The sequence below is a fragment of the Lepisosteus oculatus genome, chromosome 6 (assembly GCF_040954835.1).
Source record: "Lepisosteus oculatus isolate fLepOcu1 chromosome 6, fLepOcu1.hap2, whole genome shotgun sequence".
NCBI lineage: Eukaryota > Metazoa > Chordata > Actinopteri > Semionotiformes > Lepisosteidae > Lepisosteus > Lepisosteus oculatus.
This window is the reverse complement of record NC_090701.1, coordinates 50,168,929-50,196,108: the sequence shown is the minus strand read 5'-3', so window position 1 is coordinate 50,196,108 and position 27,180 is coordinate 50,168,929. Positions and strand designations below refer to the sequence as shown.

The window sequence follows — 27,180 nt, the reverse complement described above, 5'->3', positions numbered from 1 at the left end:
AGCATATTCTGGATGAGGCCTGCATGCAGTGCACATCTCTCCCCTGTGCTGGCAAGAAAGATGGAGCCATAAGCCAAGTTCGCTGCTGATTCCAGAACTTCTCTGGATGTAACTGGCTAGTCCACATTTTTATAAATAGAAAACTAAATTTGTTAAATCCACAGAAACGTGCCGTAAACGGGAAGAATGCTCCTGCCGCTTTAAGAACTGCGGCACTGTAAAGGGTGGGGGATGCAGGGACAAGGGAAAAAAATTCCCACAATCCTCCCCTGGCTTCCACATGGCATTTCTGCACCTACAGGACCGTAGGAGGAAGAGCGTTTTTACCACGCTCAATGGATGTCGCTTTTCGTTTTGCAGCCAATCCAGTTTAACTAAGAGAAGCGTGTGTTCAAGTCAAGGGTACTCAAACTAATACCTAGACCCTATGCCATAAAGGCCACAAAATCGGGAAAATTCAGAAATTATGTAGATAAATCTTCTGGAAACCTGAAACTTTTTTTAATCCATCACTATTATTTATATTAAGTCTCTGTTGAATCAAAGTGTAGATAAAGTGGCATACGTAATTCCAGCAACAATACCCTGAGATGGAAGAGACTTCTTAAAAAAACATCTGAAACGAACTACATTACAGATTTTAATAATGTCAAATCAAATTTACAACAGTAGAACTGTCTAAATGCCTCCCGCATACGCAAGCAGAAGGACATACTGAGGGTGTAGCTTTATGGCGTGTGAATAACTTGGAGAGCTTTATTTCACTACGATACTTTTTAAAAAGTATTGAAAGAGGGGCGAGAACCCTTTAAAAAAAAGGAAACTTTGGTTTCCTGTGAAAAACTATGAAACATCGCATGCCCTCCAACACTGCTCCATTTTTTTTTAAGTTTAGCACTGCATAACAGACTCATGATCGGCTGTTTCATTTACCTAAACACAACTATTATACTTACTTCAGACGTGACGGCACTTCACCTTTCTTTTCTCCACCCACTGACTAAACTCAGAAAAACTCCACCAGATCACTACTTCACCTCACTAATCATTTCAAGTAGTCTCATGGGTTGAAGTTTCACTTGACAAGTCAATAGAAAAAGTCAAGTCCATACACTGATGAGCTGACTGACTCAGCAGCCCAGAGCTTTCCCTGGGTTCTGTAAAGTGAACTAGGACCCCTTTCAGACTTGTTAGGTCAGATATCGGCTGTTTCAAATGTAGGTCAGCTTTTTTTAACCATTCCCACTTGAGAATTAAGGTAGCCTAGTGTTCATATGTGACTGAAAAGCAGGGTTTAAAATATGGCACACTTTTTCTGAAAATGAAACCAGGGTTTGTGCATGTGAAAATACAGGACAGGAAGCACCTGTACAGAAAAATACACAATTCTCATAATACCGACAAGAAATAATCCATTACTGCTTTAAATCCTAATTTACTTATTTACTTGCTTTTACACGGTTCAAAGCTAAATGCAGTTTACACATTTTTCCTTTAAAGTCTGCAGTGCTCATGAACCTCACTCGAAATTTACATTCAGGAACAGCTAGCTGTCTTATGCCAATTGGAACAAAACTGAATCGGTCTGCATATGCTGAGGTTCTATGTCACTTTATAGAGGTTTACCATCTAGCAATATGTATAACTCACTTGAGGGTTGAAAGCCCCGCTTACCGCTTCGAGACAATACTGTTACACCACGGCAATAATGTACATTCATTTTCTAGAAGTTACCATTCCAAGTGTGCGATAAACCCTAACGAATGATCCATACTTCCCCAACTCTCTGAGAAGAAAGGTTGTGTGGAGAATGGAAAATGTACTTCATATGGAACAAGTTACCCAGCCCTGGTTGAGGCTAATACTTTGTCTTCCTTCATGAAACAGCTGGACAAGATGCTCGGATCAATAAGCTCAAGACTGCTGAACGGGCCAGGTGGCCTGCCCTGATTTGAACTGATAGAGTTGGAATACAGCACCATTTGAGAAAAACTGGAAGCTGGCCTTAAGCAAGAATCTCACAGGGAAAACATGAAGGAGTTGCACAGCTTCTACTGCCAAACGAAAAAACTTCTTAAAATTGTTCAGGACAACCTATCCATGCAGTTTGCAGATGGTTTTGGACAACTTTGGTTTCCACAACATGCCGAAGCAGTCGGTGGAAAACACCTACTGATAACTTCACAGGAAAAACGCCCAGCCCTTCACAAGAGGAAAGATTCTTAGTCATTTGAAACATAAGCAGTTTCCGACCACCAAGTGATTTTCAATAAGTGATTTTGTAGTGTGTGATAGAACTACACAAACTATTTTAAATGACAAAACTGCTGAGTATTTCCACAATCCTTAAAAATAAACTTATGGCTCAAGACGTGGAAGACAGGAAGACTGTTCCTTTATTTTTTTAAAGACACTGAACTTGTCAATTGAAGCGCTGTGTACTTTCCGGGTGTTACAGCGCCTTTGAGTTCGGGCGCAGGCTGGCACCTACACATTCCAGCAGTAATCGGATACGAAAAGGCCGCCCAGGACCAGCCATGCACTCGCGTATAAATTAGGCTGATCCTGGTGCAGCAATTGCTGACCCTGGGAAGGGTCAAAGGGGCGACTTAAATTTAGGCCGGCACAGGGCTTCCTTTTCATTGTGGGTGCCTCCACACGTGAGAAAAAGCAGCCCTGGGGCAGCTCAAGGCCACCCTAAATTGCTAAAGAGCAAGGGGTCCTGGTGTACTCGACACTCCTCTGACTGGGGGCACCACATGGCCGCCCCAGTAACAGAGGCACTTGCAATGCAGCAGGACGGACTTCGCAAGAGAGTTCCACCGGGGTACACCACCGCAGCTTCCTTCACAGGCCAGCTACTGGGTCAAAAGGGCTATGCGGGTCAGTTCGGTGACGACAAGGTGGTGGCACTCCTGGCCGCTTATACGGATACAGGAAAAAGTAGAGTAACTTTACATTTCGAAATAAATGGGGAAAATAAAAAAAAAGTTTATTTCACCCTTCAAATAGGAAGCTGGGGGCAGATAAACCATCACACTCTCTCCTTCTAATTAAACTGCATAGAAAACCACTGTGCTATGGAAGCCAACTTACGCTCATGTCTCTGCTTGGCTTGCACTGCAGTCACTCATTCAAACCCAAACCCCAGCACCACCAGTCAATACAAGATGACAGTTTCAGCAGCTTTGTCAGTTCAAAATCCACTTGCGGCAGCTAATTTTCAGCCTTCTGATCCAAGGACCACAACCATTTCCTGAAGGATCCCTGGGATTCGGCCTCAGCAGCAGCCAGTTGGCTTCAGACAGCCATGACCCTGTGATAAGAAATGCCTTACAATTCTGCACTCCCTTGCAATTTCTCCTTTATTGCATTCTTGAGTATGAAGTTTTCCAATAGATAGAATTTCTCAACACCATTCTGGCTGTGAAATACAATCACTACCTTATGTAGCGGTTGTATTCCTGAACCTGCTACGTAACCCAAATTCTGTGTAAGTTTCAATACATATTAAGGCTAACACCCAGGGTAGACCTAGGCACTTCAAACAGTTTATACTGTACAGAAAATTACAATATCTATAAGATTAAAAAATTGCATAAAAAGTAAGCAATTGTTGCATTTTATAGGGCTTGATACTGTGCGTAGAATTACAGGCAGATTGTTTCCCCCAGAACGTTCTACTGTCGAGAGGAAATGCTTTTGTACGTAATGGCCCTAACATCTATGACGCAGCTAAGCATTGTGGACAACAACGCAACACGTTTGTATGCAAAATTTCATGTATATATGGTAATTATTATTGTACATTAGAAAACTGACAAGAGAAATATGACTTATCGTAGAATTAATGTAATATTTAATAGCATTGCTTTTCATCAATTAAGGCATGTGCCTGTTTGATCTGCTATCCAGAAAATTAAAGGTTTCTCCGTTTCCTCTTGGGTTAGTGATAACAGTTGATTTCAGGCGGGCAGGTCCAGTATTTGTTTGGTGTTTTGCAGTGGTATTCACAATGGAAACTGACATTTCACCTCCAGATTTCATATCTACTTATTACATCCATTTTTGTTTCTAGCGTAACCTTTCTACCCTGCTTCTTCACTTCACATCAGGTTCGCGTCTGCTGGCCATGGCCTGAGCAAATTCAGAAGAAAAACTAAAATCCCTGCGCTACAAAGAACAGCGCTGATTACAGCACAGGCTGAGAGTGTTCTTACACTGCACAGCTGTGCTGCTCAAGAGTAAGATTTGAGTTTGTGTGCTATAAACGATTATATGTGTCTGAGAATTATTTTTAAGGGGGTTATTACACAAGTACATACAACTACTATGCATACGACTACTAAGTTTCCTCAGTCTCATACATAACGTTCCAGGACTGAAGATTTCCAGCTCCTTTTACTTGTGTATGACGTTCCTTTTGGACCAGGAATTATTCCCATTACTCCCCTCTGAACTGCCAGTAATAATCCCTGGATATAGTATTCTACCAGTTCTACTGGTGTTCTTACCTTTGCCATCTTTAACATCTCCCCCCTTCCACTTCGTGTACTGTGAAAGCAGTCTTCTTACAATAGCATTAAAAAACACGGGCTTCTTTGTTGAAACAACTGCACTGGAAATCGGCAAAAAATGAAATGACACTCTTGCAAATTGGCAAGAACAGAAACGTTGATAAGCTAGAGTTCATAACTCAAATGTGATTGTGATGTTTGCAAATTGAGCTGGATAAAGTTCCTAAATACACAATGGAATGCGCGAGTCTGCTGCATAAATTCTCTCTCAAAGCTAAAATAATGACAGAGCAGAATAAAGTAATTAGTACTGAAACGTACAAATACATGACAACTAAAGCTTTAGGATCATTCCATATTTGTGCACACAACGCATGATGTTTTAAAAGCCTGTCTGTAAGAAAATCATGCGGTGATCATTGGCTTTTGTACATTTTGGCTTGGTACCCGGTGGTATTTCGAACTGTTAAACTGCTCGGATATGCAAAAAAAGTTATATATGTTGTCCAGTTACATATCTGACAAATGAACTATTTTGGGACTATATCCGTTTTTCCAAAAAACAGATAAAACAGATAAAAGGAATGGCTTCAGCGAAGGCTCCTCAGAATTCTACTACATACAAATATTTGCTTATGAGAGGCCACTCAGCCCATCGAACCTGTTCGGCAGTTAGCAGCGAATTGATCCAAGGATCTCATCCAGCTGATTCTGGAAAGAAGCCGTAATTATCAGCTTCAACATGGCCGTGTAGTTTATTCCAGATCCCCACTACCCAGAAGGGTCCCATACTTCCGCCACCTTGATTAACTGTGCAAAACATTTCTAAACAAATTACCTCACTTGCACCGCTGCAGAAAGATGCCATACAAGCCCCCTCACTTAAGCTTTGTGGATAGTCTCCCCAGAACTAAGTTTAAGATGGGCGGGGAGAGGAGCAGACAACCGCAGCTTATGGGATTGGTTATGAGGAGGAGTAAAGAACTACCCATCAGAATTTGGACTCCTCTGGCTACTGCGGCTTGTCTGCAGACTTGTTTCTTTTCCCAGCATGCCTCCAGTGAATTTCTCCCCGAGGTATTTGAATGCATTTAAAGTAGCAGGTTATGTAGCAGCAATTTGCACACGAGGAATAACCCCCTTTTGACAACTTCACAATGAATTTTGAAATTTCACCTTTAAACCAGGTTTATGCGCGCAAGATGAAAGAGCTGACAAGACAGTTGTTCCAAAGATCCCGGGAGAGTGCCAGGAATGTTTTAGATAATGATTAATGACTACACTAGAAGAGATCCAAACATTTTGGAAATCGCCTCTCAAAAACTCATGGCTCTTCCTAACAGCCATCTGGTACCTTTGCAAAAACTCACTTGATATTAAATACTCATGAGACAAGATAGAATTTTTAAGTACTACTGTAAAAGCAGCTTATAAATTGATTTTAGAATCACGTGCTCAGGTTTATTTTAAGCAGCCGTTTGACAACTTAAAACTGTAAAAGTATGACGTACTGCATGTAAAACGCAACTATCTGGTGAACGTACAATATCTTAATTCCTGTAGGCCCCTACTGAAGCTCTGTATCTAATTTTAACTCAAATACATAAAAAGTATCCAAAAAATGGCACAACTGAGCTGCTTAAGTACACCATTTCCATCCTAATTAGAAGCATTCTCTAAACTTGCCGCTTCTGAGTCTAATTCGCTTTGCCCTCCAAAATGCCACAACCTTCCTCTTCTCACCACAATAAGCACACTGTAACACTTAGTACCCTGTACAAACTAAGCATTGTACAAAAGCACAGAGAAGAAAGTTAAAATGTGGTAGGTCATTTGTGATCTGACTGGCAATTCAGTGTGTATAAGACAGGAGACCTTTCCTTTAATAATAGCCCAATACAATTGTGTCAGAGAGACTTTAAGCAGCTGTCCAGTATGACAAAAACATTTTTAGATATACAATGCTATTTTAAAACAGCTTGAAAACGTACTTTCGGACACCCCAGGTAAGCCATTTTCCAAACACTGTGGGTAACAAGCTTTTTATAACTTAGTATAATTATGCTTTAGAATGCTCATTTTCTAACGGAGGACTATCTTTCGTTCATTCACCATCTAAACTTTACAGATTATATCAACCACAATTGTCAAACGCATCTGTAATGACCATGCATTCTCCATCATATAAACAGTAAGACATTCAAATGATGTTTTCTGAGGTTTTAATCTCCAACAGATATCAATAAAACTGCAATGTTCCTTTATCCCAATCATTAGTCACATTTCAGACTACATTGCTCCTGCTGCTTAAGCACCCCCAGCATGGATAAAGCAGGGAGTACTCAGGTGAATATTTGTGGTCCAGTGAGAACTATGGAAACTACTGAAAGACATTTGTTAACCAATCAGCATGAAGTCAACTTCTTTGACTTTGTTACTGTGGTGCTTTTCACTGTGTCCCAAGATCTAAGCAGTCAATCTACACAACGAAAACTCCTGTAGTATGTATTCTACTTACAGGTATCTAAGAAATTGACTCCTACCAACTTCCAACAACCAGTAATTTACTGTGATCGACTTCATAAGCCTTTCTTCACAAATTACGCATGATTAAAGAGTCAAATTTGTAAGCAACCTCAATTACACAATCTTCAATCACCTGAAACTGCAGTAGATGTAACTAAATTTAACCAAAAAATAGTGATCTCTGAAAACAGTCAATGCCAGGTATTTAACAAGCTGCCTAAACCAATCAACATGCAATACAGATTGCAACAATATCACTTTTATAAGCACCAGTATGGTTTCCTTTGCTAGCACTGACAAAGGCAGGTGGGTGTGTTGAAGCATCTATGTCTAATTCTCTCCCAAGTGGGCACAGTAGTTGCTAGAGAGCCGAGTCTTAAAAACAACTGGCAATTCCAAATTGGGTAGGAAGATTTGACCTATAAAAAAAAATTTCAATAGGTTTGCTTCAAAATAGAAGACACTTAAGATTTTAGAGTACAATCTATTGCAAGACAAGACTGGGTGAACCCTGGCCAAATCTGTCAGTTTTAGACATGCTGATTCTTAGAAGGTACGCTAGCATAATAACTGAACATCCCCCAGCATTTTAGAAGAAATGTTTCTGCAAATGCAAGACTGACATACAGTTCACAGAATTGTGCTTTCATTAAGAAAACAATGCGCAGTTGGTACACTTTTTTAATTATGTCTTTGCACAATCAAGCATCACAACCACTGCTATTGCCATGGCACATGTGCTCTATGGCCAGCTGGCTGCAACTTCAGTAGCAGATGAACCAATGACTAAACAATAACAAAAAATAAAAGCTATATACATATACTATGACGTCAGTGCCATTCCAATACCAGAATATTTTCATAGGCATCATGTTTCACTGGATTAAATGTGCTTAGACAGGTGTCCTTTATATTTTACTGAACGATAAGTCTTGTGGTAACATCTTTAAGACAAACAAAATGAAAGGAAGTAAATTCTATAAAATGAAGTAAAGAGATCCGATCTTCTCTTACTATTACATTCTTTCATCTCATTGGTGGTGTGCTTTAAATGTAACCTTTCAAAAACCACATCACTGTGGTGCAAAATACATATTTCCTGTAAACAGCTATTTAGACAATTGGGTGCACCTTGAACCAAGACAATGACATGCTCCTGAAAAGTGTGAAAGAAAAAAAAACTGCTACTTATTAAAATGCAACCGGGGTGCAAAGATCTTGGGCAAATGCTGTAGCCTAAACTCCACAAGGTCTTGCACTTTATACAGCTGTAATCAACGACAACATGCGTCTTAGACACACTGAAACGCTAATTTGACGGTAGTGCTCCAGCATTCGTGGATCTTGTTAACTTTTAATTTCTCTGCCAGAAAAGGTAACAAGAAATGTTACCTTCTATAATACCCTAACATTCTCATCACTTAGTCTTTGGCTCCCAGAACATTTTCATAATCTCTGGAAAGTACCCGCTCAATCCTGATTCTGCACTATGAAATAAATCTGAATGAAAGTTGGCAAACTTTTAACTATTTTCATAAGGTTTGTTAATATAATGCTTTCAAAAGCATACTAAAAAAACAATCAGAAAAACCTACACATATCTACTTCTACCACAATCAAGGTGATTGTACCAAATGCCCCAACAGAGATAGCTGTGTTAAATAGAGCCTAACTAGCGATGTTTCTAGGAATCTTGCGGTGTAAAACAAGTGTTCCGATACTCATTATTCAGGTAAAAACTAGTCCTTTTTCAACTTGATATTCATCACTTCTAACTGCTCTGAGACACACCTGAAGCACAACTAATCATGTATCAACTTCCTCACGAGATAGAATCACTCTTGCCTGCTGTTATAAAAGAGCCCAGATAATGTGGCCAACCATTGCCTTGCATACTCCACACACCTCCACGGTCACTTCAGTAATGTGCTACACAGCCTGGGACCTCATCTGGCTCCTGTACAGCAGCTAAAAAGTAAAATCAGAATGTGTAGACTCAAATGTGTCAGGAAAGATGATTTATGCTTGTGATTTGACAGGTGGCAGCATTTGAAAGATGTAGAGAGATCAAGGAAATGCGAGAATCTTAAAATAAAGAAAAATATTAATATAAAACTAACATCTACTTTCAGGACAAGCAATGTGATCGAGTTTAAAGTATAAGCAGAATCAACAATTAAGAGAACTTGACTAAATAAGGCCTTTAGGAATCTTACAGTTTTCCATGTCGTCTAAAGACAACTCAGCACTTGCAACATCTGCAGGGTTCCTACAGTGTGCAGAAAAGCAATGTTAAAATGGGTTTGCCAAGCACTTCATACAGCCGGTCATCCAAAACTAATAAGACTTAAAAAACTACTACTCGAAGAAGCAATGGAATGTACTACCGCTTTCATTCATTCGTTATCTGAACCTGTCTAATTTTAACTTAGCTACATTGTGAAAAATCAGAACTTAAAACTTTAACACCTCTTAAAACGTCCTACAGGGAACCAAAATTCTGATAAAAGTTTACCAATAACTTTTTAGTTAAGAGGTATCTTTGTCTTAACTGAATGCCTCTAGACATTTACAATTTTCAGCTTAAAACTAAATCCAACAAACCACAGAGTTGCAGGTTTTAAAGCTCATCTTCACATTTAAACTTGAGGTATCTAAAATACATTTTGCTAAAATATAGATGCCTGCTCAGCCTGGCTCTAGCATTTACAAGCAGCTCAAGTGGTTAAGGTGTAAGGGAACATTAAAGAACAGTCTCGCAAGGAGCTGGGGTTTGACCTCACATCCTTTTCGAGCAGAAGCACATTTCTCACAGGCCCTGGTAAACAGGACAGCACTTGTAACAGACAGGGCAGAGCTCTGCAACACTACAAGAACAAAAGTTCAACAGGATGCAATTCGTATAAATTTTAACATGGCGGTACCCACTGTTAGGTCTCAGGTTAGAATGGGCATATTTTCTAAAATTATTTCAAAGGTTACATAGTTATGACGAGGCATTCAGTCTCGGGCGGGTTCATATCAGAATCCAGTTAATCTGCTTATTATGGACACTGCAATAGGCTTGATACAGCAGCAAAAGCCTCAAAATAAATGGTAAGAGGAGAAAAATGCCCCAGAGTGGCCAAGCGCACAGTGAGCAGACTGCAAATACTTGGCTGCCATGTGGCTGAGTGCTGATCACAAGCAGGGACTGTCAGGCAATGGCCACAGGGGATTCAGGCACAGACTGCAGCTCTGCACACACTAGCTGGGAGGCAAAGCATCAACCTCCAAGAAGGAGAAACATGATCTCCATATACAACATGCTTTAAAAAAACCCCAGAAGGTGAGAACTGCGCTTTCAAAAGACGGAATTCTTAGAGCAGCTATGGAAACAGGACATTCCCAAGGAAGTCCTGTATGATTGGGACTCATCAGAAGCCATAAGATCAGTTCCAGTTCCTTAACAAAACCACTTGTGATGAAAACTAGTCCGTGACATCTTAAAGTTAACTTTGCTAAGAAGGGTGTAAGAAGGGACTGTAAAATGTCCCTGCAGTGAGATATTCCTAAAATCATTGCAACATGGCTCCACGCCTGCAATGCATGAGCAGCAGAGCTGTGTACTGTAGCAGTGGTCCCACGGTACAAAAAAACACACTCCTCATGAAAATGCGAAAGAGCAGTGGAAGTGGGTGTGTGCACGATTACTGAATGTCAATCCTGCTAGAAGGCAAAACTACATAAAACCTAAAAACATTGACATCCAGCTGTAGCACTGGGATTCTATACAAAATTATAAGTACCCACATTTAAAAAAATTGAGATATACATTTTTTAAGCTGACTGTACATAAATTAATCAGCCACAGAATACCACCTAGGTATCCATGCAAATTTAAATACTGGCATCCCTTCCGTTTGAACTCAATTCATTCTTGTGAGGAGGGATCAATATTCAGCCAACTTTGAAAAAAGTTGATAAAACATTACACTAATTTATGTTTAGATCAATTCTCTGTAAGAGGTTGCATTTATATTTCTTTATTGAAAATTGGACGTCAAAGGGTTGCGCTGATGCAGATTCTCTTGTTGATGCAGAGGACAAAATCATATGCTATAAATGGAGAAAGGCTCCAAATGAGCCCGTACTTTTCAAGACAGTGAAGGTTTCTGATAAAACATTTAAAATACATCACTAGTCAGTTTCATATGTGTCTGCTTTTATGTAGTGGGGGCAGTCAAAACATAAAAAAAACTTCAGAATATATTTACAGTTAAGTCAGGCTTACATCTCATTAGGCGCAATGGCCAAAGAAAATGTGTAGAAAATGGGAGACCCATAGTAGAATTCCAACAAAACTCTCACTAACCTAATATTAAGTGGACCAACTTGAATATCAGAAGTGCCTATCAAGTCTTGACAGCTATCAGATCACTGTATAACACATGAAAAACAGAAAACATCTGGTGTTCCTCAATGCAAGGTTCATTCCTGAATGAAGATTTCAACAAAATAGGCAGCCATATGAACACATTCTTGGGGGGGGGGCAGCCCGTGTTGGCATACAGGCATGTGCATGAACTCAGACGTCATGAAGCAGAGCCTGAATTTATCTCCGCAGAACGGAGGTCAGAAATTTCCACAGAGGAAGGTCAAGGGCTCTACATCAGTCATGACCACAAGATGAGTTTGCTTGACCATCCAGTCCCATGAGGTCAAGCAGTCGCAGGGGATTGTTCACATGGTTTTGCAAGTTTTTGCACCTAGCAGCATAGAAAATGCCAACTCAAAATCCTCCTGTGTGAACATACAGCACCACCTAAATGATGTGTATGCACTTTTGGACTCCTGGGACAGGGAACATCTTTGGCATAAAACTTCTAAACCAGATATCCTAAGTGTTTTAATCTATTTTAAACATTTGCATTTTGCAAAGTCATTTAAGGGATACTGGATTAAAAAGGAAATCTAAAAACACCAATGTTCCAACATTTTGTGACAAAGAACGAGAGTTACCTTCACTTGTAGTCTGGTAAACGGTTCATTGGTTTACAGCATTAAATTCATCATTAGGATACTCATTCACATGTGACAGCAGTTGCTAATATAACGAAATGTGAGGCATTAGACAAGTCTGAAGAGAAATTGAGTGGGAAAAAGGGGCTAGCATAGGCACCAGAGGCAAAAGTTTTAATACAGGCAAAACTGAAGTGTTCAAAATGTAAAAAAGCAAATATTTTGGATTTTAAAACACTTTTTTGAGGCATTGTGGGAGGGAAGGCAGAAGGATGCTCAAGTTCTTGTGTACTGGACCACATCAGGTCTGTTTTGCTACCAACACATCTTAATGGTTAATGAGTCATAAAGCAGTCTGAAAGTGTCACGGTGACGGAAAAGATAGAGTAGACTGATTTGATAGTAGTAACACTGATTTATCACATTCAACACTTTTCTCCAAAACTAACATTCAAAGCTTTGGAACTATATAATATAACATTTTACATTATATCTCAATGTAAAATAAGTGATGAGCAGTGCAGGCAGCAAAGACATGTGACCACATAAGTGAAAATACAAGTACCAGCCCTGGAAAGGGTTGAGAGCAGCACTAGAATTACCCCTGCTCTAAAACAAATGGCAAACAGGTCAAGAGAACTTTGCTGTAGTCCTAAACAAGAGTGAATTAAAAAAATAAAAATCCTGAAAAGACCGTAATGAAAGTATATAAAGGACAGAAATCATGAGGGTGACAAATATACTCCCAACACTAAAAAGCCTGTAAGTTACAAAGAAGAAAAGTGTTCAGCCTCTTACCTTCTACCAGGCCTAGTGGGACACAAATTAACATTTTGGTAAGATTCTCTAACTTCTCTCTTCTTAGAAGGTGATCTAATTAAACACAGAACACTGCAAATGTTGTAAATCCCTGCTGGTAAAGCACAATGAAAAAAAAAACTTTCTACTACTAGGCCAGCTACGGGAACTGGAGATGACCTAAGAAAGGTGTTGTCAATAGTTGTGTGAAATAAAAGTATCAATGCAGATGTAAATACTGGCCATTTGAACTGCTAATCCTGCTATGGACTCCTGCTGGTGAGGATGAAACAGTATTCAGAAAAATTCAAAAAGGTAATTAAACAGTGTCAATATATACTTGTCTGCAACACATTCAACTATTACACTTAAGCAGCATTAATACCTTTTAATCCAAAATAAGTGGATTTCAAAAGATTACTCTGGTGTGGACTGTTTTTGCAAATGTTTTTGCATAGCACAAAATAAGTATACGTTGAAAACAGGAAGACTGAATTTTAATCTCAACTAGGTTAAACTGCTAGTCGAGTGACGAACAATTTCTTCTGTTGGTTCCTTCCGGATACTGGGAGATTTGTAATGTAGTCTTATGAAACACTTTGGTATGTGAGATTCTCCTCCAGAGCTCTTCCCCTGTCCATAAACACATTCTAGTACATTTTGCATAATTATCAACAAATAAGGTCTGCTACACCTCGCTGTTTCTTCTAACCAACAACGAATCAGCTCAAATGAAAACTTCAACTAGAAAGTAATCTAACCCAATACCACTATACATTGAAGAAATAAAGTCACAAATGTGAACACCATCGACAGGTTGCAAGACTTGTCTAAATGCTGTAAACTGCTGTCTAATGCTGAAAGACTGGGTATATTCTAATTACAATTAAAACATTAAATACCTCTGCTCTTCCCTCATGATAACAGTGCAAAGGGATAATGTGTGATATTTATTGAATATGCAATATTAATACTAATAAATATTATACTAATATTTCAAAACAATTTGTATTTTAATATAGCAATATCCACTTTTCTTGTTGGTCACCATCAATGTTAGTGGTGTCACTGGTACCTTAGAAGTTTAAATTACACTTTTTCTTTGAAAAAATCGTCTCACAGGCTTACATACACAGACACTTCATATATCTCTTAACATTTCTAAACCAAACAACGGCAGAGTAAAAAATATCACAGGAAGCTTGTGCACTGTTAATAAAATGACTTTTAGCAGTAACAACGATTATAAATAGAATCATGAAGTGCATTTAAAATGTTTAGTCTCTGATTTATAAACTTATGTAAAGACTGAAAGTACAAAATGCAGATACAATTAAGTTTAGATCATTATGTAAATTCAGTACATGCTCTTCACGGATCTGCAAGCACATGCAAAACTTTCCCAGTAGTTGGACTAGTAGTGTCATGGAGGCCTTTCATTTTGTAAATGCTTTTAATGCTTTTTTTCCTAATTTTATTTTTTTCCCCGTGTTTAGTATTTTACAGGAGGTAAAATCTCCCTGCTCAATGTTGCTGGTAGCTTTTTTTTAAATAGAAAAAATAAGTCTAAGTTGAATAAAATCGGATACTATCAATACTATTCTGCTAATTAAATTAAAAACTAGATCATTGGTATCAATTAGGAATTACAATGGTCCTTGTACAGATCCCTGTGGAACTCCACTAATTACCTCACCCATTTCAACATTCTCCCCTTATCTGTTCTCTATTAAGGCACCTGCCAAAATGTTTTGTCACCTGCAATTTGAAAAAGAATCTGAGTAATTTTAACACAACCCTCCAGAGAATCTAAATAACACCATCTTATGTTGTGTACATACAACAACTCAGCTAAGCAAGATTAGCCTTCTCTAAATACAGGACTATGTCCTAGGACAGTGTATCTCAATGTTTGCCATCCCAAGACACACTTACATAAATCTAAAGATACTGCGGCACACTGCTCCGCTCCACACACCCACATCAGCGCCCAAAGCACATATTACTACAACAACTTTTTGACATTTAATCAGGGTTTGCCTCTAAGTATACCATTAACTATACTTATCCATTGATGACAGGGTAACAGAGTTCTTGCTCAGATGCTGTTTTTTTGTCCTTCAATCTTGAACTCCCAAACGTCTGTCTTGTGTGTTGTACACACATGTGCAACAAGACACTCTGGGTATTCTGCCAAAATAATACATAAACCATCAGGCCATTTTATTTTTTCTCAAGTTTGCAAAATGCCATGATGTACAAAATGTTTGAAAGTGCACCATCTGAGAAAAAGAGCCCTAAGATCTTCTACCACATCGCTATATACCAGAGATAGAACCAAAACACCATTTCTGACACTCATTATTGAAAGGTATTTGCATATTTCTACCCACAGTCTATCAAAAATAGGTTTACTACGAGTCATTTTTAAAATGGGTAACCATAAAGGAGAATGTTCTAAACATGTTCACTGTTTTTGACAAACATGTTACTTTTTTGGGGATCAGTCCTGAAATGTTTCATGGTCTTCCTAACACTGCAGTGTCATCAACAGCAGATCGGAAGCAGAGCCTTTGACTTCGCACTGTCGCTGTACTTGCTCAGACATGAAGGAGAAAAAAAAGCTGCAATCACCAAACATCCTTTCAGCTTGCTACAATTTCTGCAAAATTCAATTTCCATATTCATACATGCCACATCCACGTGCAAAAAAAGGCACCCAACGTAACACTTTCAAACAACCCGTCAGCGGTGCAGAAAACGCGGGGGAGGCCTAGTGACAAATTCCCCTTTGATGTCACCATAAACCCTTGCTTGGATTCTTCCCTTGAAGTACGAGGTTGCGCAGGGCAGCGAAGCTGTTACTCCACCACTTTGCGCCCTTTGAAACGCCTACTTAAAATCCAGTCTCAGGGTTAGTCAGGTGACAGCCAGGACCTCCGAACGAGCGCGCTTGCCATCAGCGCCTGGTGTTTTATGCAAACGGTGAAGAACAGGCAGCAGCCAACAGCTAGGAGGAAGACAATGAGTAGAACAACCACCCCAAGCCCCCCTCAAATCAACACCTGAGGTGAAGGGATCACTGGGACAATGTCCCTCCCCAATGCCACTTGTACCACCTCAAATCCATCTTTTCAAACAAAGCCACTTGTTGGCCAAAGGGCAGAAAGGCTCAAGTGCCTATCTCATAATCTCCTCTTTACAAGAAACCATACAGCCCTTTTGTTTTGCAGAGGGGGAAGAAAAGGAGAGGGGGAGGGAGGGGACGCTGGGTCTGAATCAGTCCCCTGAGGTTATAACAGTCCAGAGACAAAATACAATATCGCGCACTAATAAGGCCAAAAGCGTACACTCCATTCAAGTGTTCCCTGCAGCTGAAGTAATAGGGGCCTCGTTTTTATTGTACGTTAAAAGCAAAATCCGTAAAGCATGTTAGTCTACAGAGAAGCTTTATTCCCCAAACTTCCTCTAATGTTGTAACCCCTAGTTCCCCGAGGGATCCGCAGGGGTCAATAAGCAATGTCCAGAGGAAAAAAAATAAAGAAGGCACAGATTAAAAACAAAGTGAAAACCTTAATTTCCCACCCCAGCTCCGGCTTTCCTTGCAATATATAGCACAACGTGAAACTATTTCATCGTGCCCAAATCAGCGGCCATCGCAGTCCACTCCCACAAGCTGTTTTACTGCGACAGCACTAGCAGGGCGGCATGATCCTGCTAATAAGATGGAAAAGTAGTGCCGTCTCCTGCTCCAGTTTAATTTGCTGAAGTGCAGCCCAGGCTGTCGCCTGACCTAGCATATGGAAATGGAGAATTAGCGGGTGGCTGAGCTGGGATTCTCAGGCAGGCTCTCACGCTCCGGCTCCTTCTCCAGACCACAACAGTTGTCTGCATCCCGGCCGCGCGCAGGGACAGACTGCGGTCAGGCTGGTGCACTCCCGGCTCTCGCACGAAACACCAGCCCAAACCCCCATAAGCACAGGTGCGTAGCACCCCTCTCACAAAAGGAACAGAAAGGCTGCCCCTATGCCTGCAGTACACGCAATTCATGTTTTTGCTCAACACGGAAGAAATGAAATGGGGGCTAGTATGCAATTAATATTTTTTGTGTTTAACTACCGTAGGTTTTAATTCATTGGCAGAGATCCTGCTCGCATGGAAACGGCAAGGTTTTTTGAGAACCTCTACCCCGGTGCTTGTGAATTCTGGAAAGAACTAAAAAGGAGATCTTCAGATTTGAGTCATTAGAAAGGCCCCTGTAGTTTAGGAGGCCCCTTATTTACTTTCACATTCTAGTGAATGTTTTCTCAACAGGAAGATACCCACTGGAAAAACAGATTTCAAAGGCAGAACATTCTTTACGGAAACTTAACTTAAACTTAATACAAACATCCAAATTACAAGAAAGCATTTTCTGAACAATTACCGAAGCTCTGCAGGAAGTTGATGCTTACATGTAACTTAATCTGCATATTTGTCTTCGATTTGCAATTACAACAATTTCAGAGAGAAGCACACAAAGCACTTGGAAACCTTGGACTGATTAATTCATTTTAAAACGCTACCTACACTTTTACACATTCATATTTGTAGCATTAACAACTTCTGAATTACATGTCAGCCAAACATTTTAATAACTATCACAGTGCCAGACACAGCTGCTTCAGATGTGACAATTATATCATTGAACAGACATGCTTTGCATCTGATGTGCAGCCCACACAGGAAAAAAAAGATTAAAAAATGGTCAAAAGTTGTCGGCAGACGTTTTCTGAACGAGACAAATCACAGGGTGGTCTGTCAAGGCTGTGCCTGATAAAGCGTCAAAGAGAGGAGTGTGTATAAACAGAATGCAGGGCACACAGCTTGCCTGAATACACACCATCTAGTCACATGCACTGTGTTTACCAAATACTAATTACATCCAAAATGCCAACCAAACAGCCTAGTCATTAGGACAGACACCATTAAATCGGGTCTATACTACTGTGCGTGCAATATGAGCAGACAGAAAACTGAAGGTGCCAAAATTAAATATATAGTTTCTAAAATAAAGTGCTGCATGTGCATCCTGTGATGGAAAGGGCTATTGTGTGTGAATGGAACGGGTCACCAAAGAAAGAAGCTTTGAGTGCAAAACAAGCTAATGGCATCGGAGGCACGTGACACGCTTGGCTATTGAGAGCTTCTGTTCCTAATTCCCCCACCCCCTCCCATAAGCCCTTCCCAACAGGGACACATCCTGCTGTACACCATTAACTTGCACATGAGTCCTCCGAGACAGGCTAGCCAAACATTCAGAGGAGGACGGGGGAGGAGGGGAGCAGGGAGAGGGAGGAGGAGGGAGAGACAGGCACAGAGAGACAGAGATGCTTACAGACATTCAACCTTAAGGTGGGGGGAGGGAGGTCAGGATTTTGGTTTGGTGGCGCCCACTTCTGGGGGAATGCCAGACCAGGGTGTAAAGAGCACGCCGACAGCTGTAAAAATCCGATTCAGCACAGCGGACCCAGTTAGCCCACGAGTGGAAACGCTCATGGCTAGAAGACCAACACGTGCACCCCGCACACCAGCAACCGAAATAAAGCACAGTCATATGTCAGATGTCGCGCCCAATAATCCCCACCTCTTCCCCCTGGAAGGGAATTGCCCTCTGTATATACCCTCCGCTCACTACTCACCTGTTGAACAGGCACTTTCTGGGGAGTGGGCGGCGACTGGTGCTGCTGTGCCCACGGCTGGTGGTGAGGGTGAGGCGGGGAGCTCTGACGATGCACAGACAGAAGCGCTTGCGGCTGCTGCTGCTGCTGCTGTGGGGGCTGCTGCTGCTGCATGGGGGAGCAGGCCTGCAGCTGCTGCTTCTGAAAAGGCAGCGGGGGTGGCAGCTGCGGGCCGGGGTGCGGGGGCTGCTGGGGAGGTCCAGACAGCAGCCGCTGGTCCTGCAACACCTGTGGCTCCGCGTGACCACCCCCCAGGCCTCCCGGGGGACGTAGTGATCCGGCCAAGTCCCTCTGGCTGGGGGACAGGCCCATGTAGGGCTGGGGGGGTGGCGGCGGCTGCTGCTGCTGCTGCTGCGTCAAGCCTCTGGGACCCAAGTTCCTCTGAGACAAACCCAGCGCTCCGGCGGGCTGGTGAGGCATGCTGGGGTAACCCCCTACCTCCATGCCCATGCCCGCGCTGCCCGGCCGGACCTGCTGTGGGGGGGGCGTGCCCGCTGGGTTGCTCATGGCCTTCATCGGGGACATGGGAGGGGGAGACCCGTAGGATCCCTGAGGCGGGGGCTGCTGTGGCGGTGCCGGTTGTGGCGGCGGCGCCGGCTGCTGCTGCTGAGAGGGATGCATAGGCTGGGAGTTGATTTGGTTGACGTGAATGGGCTGCTGGTGCATGAGGCCCTGGGGCCCCCCCGGGGGGTAGCCCACACCGGCGCTGGGATAACGTGGCACCACTGGCCCCTGGTTCATAGGGGCACTGCTGCTGGTAAGGCTCATGTTGGGACTCATCCCTGTATTGTTTACTAATCCCTGATTGAGGTTGCTGTACGGAGAGTATGGGGGATACTGCCCTGAGTTGTTCACAGTAGGAGAAGGAACCGGCTGGCTGCGCGAGCTGAAGCCCAAGTTCTGCTGCGGCCTTCCCCCCGCTACGGCCTGTTGCTGCTGCTGCTGAGAGGGGCTGGGCGAGAAGCGGGGGCTGTGGGCCACGGATTCGGGGAGAATCGCCCCGGGCGGGGGGCGATGGTGAAACTGCTGGGGCTGCTGCGGTTGCACCGAGTGGCGCATAGGAGGCCCCACGAGATTGGGATTCTGCTGCGGGGCCATGTGTCCCAGGAAATGGTTGGCTGGTGGTCCTCGGCTGCCTTCCTGCGGCGGGCCTTGGGAGAACTGGTTCATTCTGGGAGGGGTGGGCGTCTGGCTGTGCTGCTGCATTGTGTAATCACCCCGGGCCATGTAGGGACCCATCTGCTGAACGTGGCCTTGCGGGCCAGAGGGGCCAGACTGCTGGGGCGGAGCCTGCTGCTGCTGCTGCTGCTGGAAGGGGGCTCGAACCTGTTCTGGGACCTGCACAGCCCTGGGCCCCCACATGGAGCCACTGTCTACAAAAGGCTGGCCATGCCTTTCTCCCTGCATGCCTGGATACACTCCTATCTGCCCTCCGCCCCCGTGGCTGACCGGCGGAGGAGGGTTGTGGTACTGCGAGTGAGGGGAGGACATGCCATTTCCGGGTGCACTGCCCAGCATCCGGCCCCCCTGCTGCTCAATCAAGTGCATCTTCGGCTGCTCGTACTGGCCAAAATGGTCGAAGTGGCTGAGCTTGGGCTGGCCCTGGCCAGGCGCAGCCTGGGAGGTGTGGTGGAGCGATGAAGGCAGTGACCCGTAGCCCTGATCAATGGGCATCTGCTGCCCCAGGGGGTTGACCTGGCTCTCGGAGTAGCCACACTCACCCAGACCTTCTAGCCCTTCAGTGAACAGATTCCCATCGTCCCCGAACAAGCTCATCATCCCTGGATCCGCCATCCTTCCTTCCCTCTCGTCAGCCCGCGGCGGCTTCCCCCCGCCGAGCTTCTGCGCCAAGCGAGCGAATCTGTGCCTCCACTGAGGTGTATGTCCTCAAAGCCTTTAATCCTTTAACTAATCTCCTGCATGTCACTCCATATTTCCTTAATTCCTTTGGACAACGCAGTGTCAGGCAAAGTCGGGTTACAGGACCTAGGGTAAGAAAAACAAGGGGGGGGGGGAAGCATGTTAGGATTAACTCAAGATGGAGCCAGGAATGCAAATTCAAGTCAAAAACCGAAGTTTTCGGACTAAAGAAACAAACAAGCTTTAAGAATGTATATTTGGTATCTTTAGCAGATAACTTCGCGCAACTGTTTTTTTCCATCCTTTCCTCACCAACCCCCCCCCCCCCTCCCTTTCCTTTGCTTTCAAACAATAGGTTACTCACAACACATGCAGGCACCAACCCCAAATTAATTCATTCTTTACAATCCCTGGCAATTCATTCTTGGATGGAAAAGAACAAAAGAACCCAAAGTGCGGCAGCAGCAGCAGCTGCCACACCAGGCAGGCAGATGTATGAATACAGGCAGGCAGCCCATCTGCTGAACTAAAGCCCTGAAAATGCTTTAGTTACCACCAGTGTGTCCTTAACCTCATCATCCCCTGAGCAGCGTAATCAGATGAGCAAGCAGCATTATCTCGGGCCGAGATGAAGTGAGCTAAACCCGAGTGGACCCCACCACTGCGCGTCCAGCAGGAAACAGAGCTGCCCCTGTGCTCCCAACAGGGACTGAAGAATGTGTCCTTACTTCACTCACATTTCAACTTCTAGTACAACAAAGTGCAAGGAGAATTCCCCTTCCCTTCCCCCACCAACACTACACCCACCCCCACTTTCCTCTTTCTTTTAAGCCTCCTTACACAGCAGCTAAAATAAATTCAATCAAGAACTCTGCCGGCCTCTCTCTCAAGTTGTGGAATTGCTGCTTTTTTTAATGTCTAAGGCCCATTTCAAGAGGAAAAAATCAGCTTGAGCCACGGGATAATGTGTTTCGGACATTTCACAGGTCTGCTCACTTCTGTGCATTTCAGCCAAAATTAGCTGTCTTTCATAATTTACACTTCATTTTCGTAGATATTTTGAAAATTTAGAGAAGATGAGAGTACCAAAAAACAAAGAGTACCTGGATGTTTATAGAAAACTGATTTTTTTAAAAGAAGTTCCACCACAACTACAGGTCATCTGGTAACAAATCTGAAAGTGTCTAACGCTTGATCATTTAAAAAAAATGAAAAGATACACACAAATGTAAGAAAGGTTACAAACGAAGGGAGGAAGTTCTGCCCATGTTGCTTGTTTAGTGAAAATTATATTTAGGACTCTGCACTATTCAAAGTGACCCGCACGTCACACTTCTGAGCAGAGCAGCCCCTGTACTCAACAGACTTTACCTGAGAATGTTTGCGTGTATAAATCTGGGATAAACTGTTAGAGAACCTGTGTCCTGAAGACGGATGCTACTTTAAAAGCAGGAGAATGATGTGTGGCAACAATCAGACTGATAATTTTATCAAACATCAAAGCAAAAAGGTCAATACGAAAACTAGAAACCCAAACCTAATTTCTTTAGGAAAGTATTTAATGCAAACTAACCAAAAGGTCAATAAGTTTTGCTGACTGGCAAGAAAAATCAGAAAACCTACAAATAAAATCCTTCCCCAGATCAAGTGAAAACACCCGTTACAAAACCAACTCCAACTGAGCCCTGGATACATCTGCTGAAGATATCCACGTCAGAGAGCAACCAAGAAAGGAAGCAATTTGGTCCTAATTGGCAACACTTTCAATTACAGGTGGACAACCTCAATGTGGCAGGGCCCCTGCGTTCAGCAGATCACAGGCGCTTAACAAGCCGGAAACAGGAGGTTTCTTACATTTCTGTTCTCTGCCATAAATCAGATCGGATTCACTGATTACAGATCTAATTTTAAATGATGGATAACATAATATTCCACATGACTTAAAACACTCAACATCCGAGAAGAAAAGGGGGACAAGAGCTAGAGCATTCGACTTAGATTCCTTAAAACAGCTCCTGCATCTAAGTTTGCACCCAGCCGTTTGCCTAATTCCTGCTCAAAGTGACAGATGTGGCTCCATGCCCACTGCACTTGAAATCTATGCCAGAATTTCTTGGTGTCAATGAGAGGAAGTTCAGTCAGTGGGTTCATCCCTCGCCCTGAGGCAGACTGATTAGTGAGTGACGTCGTTGCGGGCTCCTCGTGTGACTAAGTGCAAGCCTACTCCAGCTGGAGTCTCTGGAACACTGCTCTTCTGATACGTTACCAGCCACACAAAGCAAAACAGCAGGAAAACCATTTACTACTGCAGTGCCGTTGCTGTGGTGCCAGAGCCATTACTGGCCTCCACATGGCCCAACGGCTGATGTGAGAGGAGAGCACAGCAGCCCTCGCTGAAATGCTTACCCAATCGCACCAAAATAATTACATACTCCTCCTGTCTGCTCAGTTAAGCACTCCCCGCCGGAGCACAACCACCAAAATCACAGGTCTAAAATAGGAGAGTGCACGCTGCATTTCTTACCAAAGTTTTAAAGAGCAACATGTACCAGTCGTGTTGTGCTCCTTGAATACAGCATGTGAAAGAGGAGCAAATCAGCGCGAAACTTTATAAAAACAAGAACTTTACAACACAAAAATGAGACTATACAAGTAACAATTTCAAGCTCAGATATTCGTTAGGGCACACCCAGAGACTAAAACATGTCAAATAAGTACTTATGTTGCTTATTACTTAAATACCGGAGAACAAAGAAGCAGATGTAAAAAAAAAAACACTCCAACCTTCCATTTAGCTGAGGAGTTTTTTTCAGGAAATACCCAAGGAAATAACCAAAATGTAAATAGGAAGCATTTCCTGAAGGCAACTAACGAGACTGAGAGGGGAGGCAACCTTCCCTTTGCCTTTCCAACAAGAATTAAAACAATCCTGAAACAGCAAACATACAAAATCAATAGAAGCGTCAAGAACAAATGGACTCGGTTATACAAATCAGGTAACTGAAATTATTTAAGACAAATTATCAAAAAGCATCAGACCAGCAGACCCCCAGTCCATTATTCTCTATCTGAGCTAAGGGAGTGTTATGGAGCCACTGGAGATGAACCATTTTTACTCCCTATGTAATCTGAATACTAAATGCATCATCTGTACCATACACTTGGGTGCATTAATGTTGTCTCTCCAAGCCTTTCAATACCTTTTATAGAGTCTCCTGGCTATAGCTTAGTGCAGGATAGTTGCTGGAAATTTGAGAGTGCACTCATTAAAAACACAAAAGCTGAATTCTGAAAAATGTGAAGCACTGGAAAAATTGAGAAATGTTTATAAAAAGAGCAGGAGACTGCATTCAGTTTCCCTCTGCTTTGAATAGAAGGTGGGGAGAATGAAGATTTAACCAGTACAAAAAATAGCACTTACTGTAATAACCAAAAAACACTATCATGCCTTCAGTATGAAAGTGTACTACAGCAGCCACCCATTCAGCCTCTTTACTATGGGATCCTCACCACTTACGAAGCACAGCTCATCAGGCCTGCCCAAGATACACCGCTGCTTTACACAAAATTTGGAAAACAACAAGCACAGAAAACAGCACCATTTAGAACAGAGAGTAGTATTTTAAACGCAATACTAAAGCTGCTTTATTTTGAGATCCGCAATAATGACTTTCCCCAAATGAAAGCAGGAGTCTCAATCAGTCTCTTTACGTAATATACTCGAGAGCCAGTGTGAACGTGGTTCATCTTTCACAGTTCCAGGCCTAGATAAAGGTATCCTGTACTATCTCACTGAAACTTTTAATTCACGTTGAAACATTTTACTTCGATGTACAAAATGAACCGTTTACAAAAATGGGGCGATCAATGCTGATCGGTACAAATCCTCCCAGTCCTCTTTTCATCACCTCATGTACTCTTTATACACTATTTACAGCAAAGCAGGAGTATACTGTAAACAAGACAGAACAGCCCTGAATGTTATCTTCTTTTCAGAGACTCCTACACAGCACCAGTGAGCACCAGCTTTATTTTTTAATAAAAATGCTGAACTACGAAACAGGTGCACTCTTAAGATCACTCCCGATCCACAAACAAGTCTCATACTATTCTGAACACAATGTTCTGTTAACTGTAACCCTCACCTCTATCTACAAGGCTGATGGGCGTAATCAACAACAAAAAGACGACATATGACATTTCAGGTCACCTGCTATTTATCCGTCTTCCAAGGCCCTGAACTGCTATCAGATCCAGATGGAAAGCAATGCCACAGCCTTGTTAGCAACAGGAGCCTACAAACCAGGCTTTAATACACACGTTTGGGGAGTTGAGCCTTATACAGTGAGGTTCTTTCCATTTCACTCAGAACTGTCCCACAAAGCAAGCATTCTCTACACACGTACTAACAATAACTGCTTTGTGCTACCAGGCTAGTGACTGGGTGAACACACGGCACGGCTGAGGACAAACTAGTAGGGAAATAATGGAGAGATGGGGAGGGAGATGGCAGAGCAGAAGGAGGGGGAAGGGAGAGAAGGAAGGAGGGAGGTTATTTTATTCCTATCAACCATCAAGTGATCTCCTGGCAATTACATTCTCTACAAAGCAGACTAAACCACTGGAGGATCCAAGAGGTGGGGCCCAAATGGCAACATGCTGAGACGCTGAAAAAACACCAAGCACAACTGATTACTCTCATTAACACCAGTGGGCTTTTTTTTTCTTATGCGCTAGCTGCGGTCGTCACTGATTAACCAATCTGGCAACTCCTCGCATTTAAAAGGAGATTTAAGAAACGACAAAAGGGGACATGTCCATAACCCATCAGCATTTTATTCTGCTAGCCGGCTATACAGGATCGCATCCTGCCCACACTATCCCACGGAGGGGCCCCTCTTCAAACAGGCTCTTCTTATGCACACCACTAGCATTCCTTTTTTTTTTTCTTCCAAGGCTCTGGACTGCAGCTGAAAATAATTTATCTGTTCCTCTTTGCGAGCGCAGCATATGTGATTGGGGGCAACTTATCCATCATGAATAAACTTGAGCACAAAGACAGGCTGAGTGTCACAGGATACCAAAGGGCAGAGGTCACAGCGCTGGAGCTGCAGGGTTTGCACAGGGCTTGGGCTGTTTTATGCATGGCTGCCTCATTTATACACTAGTTTCCTGCATGGAGAAAAACACCACAAAGAGCTGCTGCTCGCACATTGTTTTGGGTGATCAAAATTTCCCCCAAATATACAAAATTGCTTTGACCAGCCTCGTCCTATTCTCGTTTTTTTTTCCATTTGAAAAAACGCAGCTGACGGAAAGCTCCAGAGCAGCAGGGCTGGAAGGACAAGCCATCAATGACACTGTGTCCTAGAGCTGCTGCCGTCGCTGCCACACGCAGTGGCCCGGGAACCTGCAGCAGCCTGGCCAGAGCAGCACTGTCGTTCCCTCATCTGGAGAGCATGAGCAGGCTGGGGCACACAACGTATCCACTTCCACTGTGGAAACGGTTTTAAACAGCCCAAGTCTCATCTTGCAGCCCAACAGTTTATGCATGGCGGCTCGGAAAAAAGAAGGGTTCACTCCTGCAGGAAGCTGGCAAGACCGAAGAATACAAAGTGCACAGTAAAGCACCGATTAACTGCACATTTACAACTGGCCTTAAAAACAAAATGGCAGAAGCAAATATAATTCACCACTGCCATATCCTGTCCTTAGCTTAACAACAGTTACTCCAGTTACAAATCCAAATGTTTGGACAACAAGCAGATGTAGCCAAGCAGGAATAAACCAGCAAGTAACAAACCTCCACAGACGGAGTGTAGCATGGGCAGGGAGACATCCCCCTGACAATATATCACTGAATAATTCAACAAGCATTAAAAAGTAAATATTAACAGAAGAGCTGAAAACACCATGTTCTAAACGAAGAAACCTGCTCAGCGATTGCTCAAGCCGACCACTGCTATAGTCCCTTTGCCATTCATCACAACTTACAGCAGACAGCTTTTACCTTCTTCAGCCAAGGTTATCAAGCAACCTGTTAACAGACCATCGTAAAACTTTGAAAGCCCATGGATATTTTAGGGCACGCTTCACAAAAATGTTGCACCCCATTTCTGAATGCAATCTTTAAACTACATTCTGAAAAGAACATAGAGCTGGGTCTGGCGACACCATTCTTCAAGGGTTGGAATCCAACAGGTTTTACAGGTACTTCTCAATCAAAATCTGATAACGGCTTAAACAGGCGATTGACAATTTGTCACATTAAGCAACCAGGATAAGAGTCAGAACCAACGCAGAGGACGTCACACCCCTCAACTGGTCTTAATCGATAAGCAGTCCAGGTACCCACCAATGCCCACTGCCTCCAGGTACTCAGTGTTCAGTTCTCTGCTCTTCTTCTGCAAGATCTGCACATAGAACCCATCTGTACGCACAATGCAAGGGCTATCATATCTTTGCATTCAGTGTTCCTTCTCCATCACTGCTGTATTGTTTGTGAAGAAGGGAGGGAGGGGGAAAGCCTGCTCATTTTGCAGCACAACAGGCCACTGCAGCCCTCCTGCTATCCAGGGCTAGAGGAGGAGGTGGGGGGAGGGGGACCTCACCATGCTTCACTTCAACTGAAAGCACATTTCGAGATAACAAAATAAAAATGGCAGCTGTAAGTTTACAGATGAACAGCAGCGTCCAATCGGATTAGTCACTGGCAAAACACTGGACGGCTGAAATTCAATCCTAACTAGCAAGGGGTG

At 42.9% G+C, this 27,180-nt stretch overlaps 1 protein-coding gene across 4 annotated transcripts in view; it reads right to left on the bottom strand.

Moving 5' to 3' along the window:
• chd7 (chromodomain helicase DNA binding protein 7) overlaps positions 1-27,180 on the bottom strand; it is a 79,659-nt gene that overhangs the window by 39,842 nt on the left and 12,637 nt on the right. For all 4 annotated transcript variants that reach the window (XM_015353643.2, XM_015353642.2, XM_015353639.2 and 1 more), the window contains exon 2: positions 18,524-20,548. In XM_015353643.2, coding sequence (XP_015209129.2) covers positions 18,524-20,356 — 1,833 coding nt within the window. In that variant the 5' untranslated portion in view covers positions 20,357-20,548. The remainder of the gene's footprint in view (positions 1-18,523; positions 20,549-27,180) is intronic.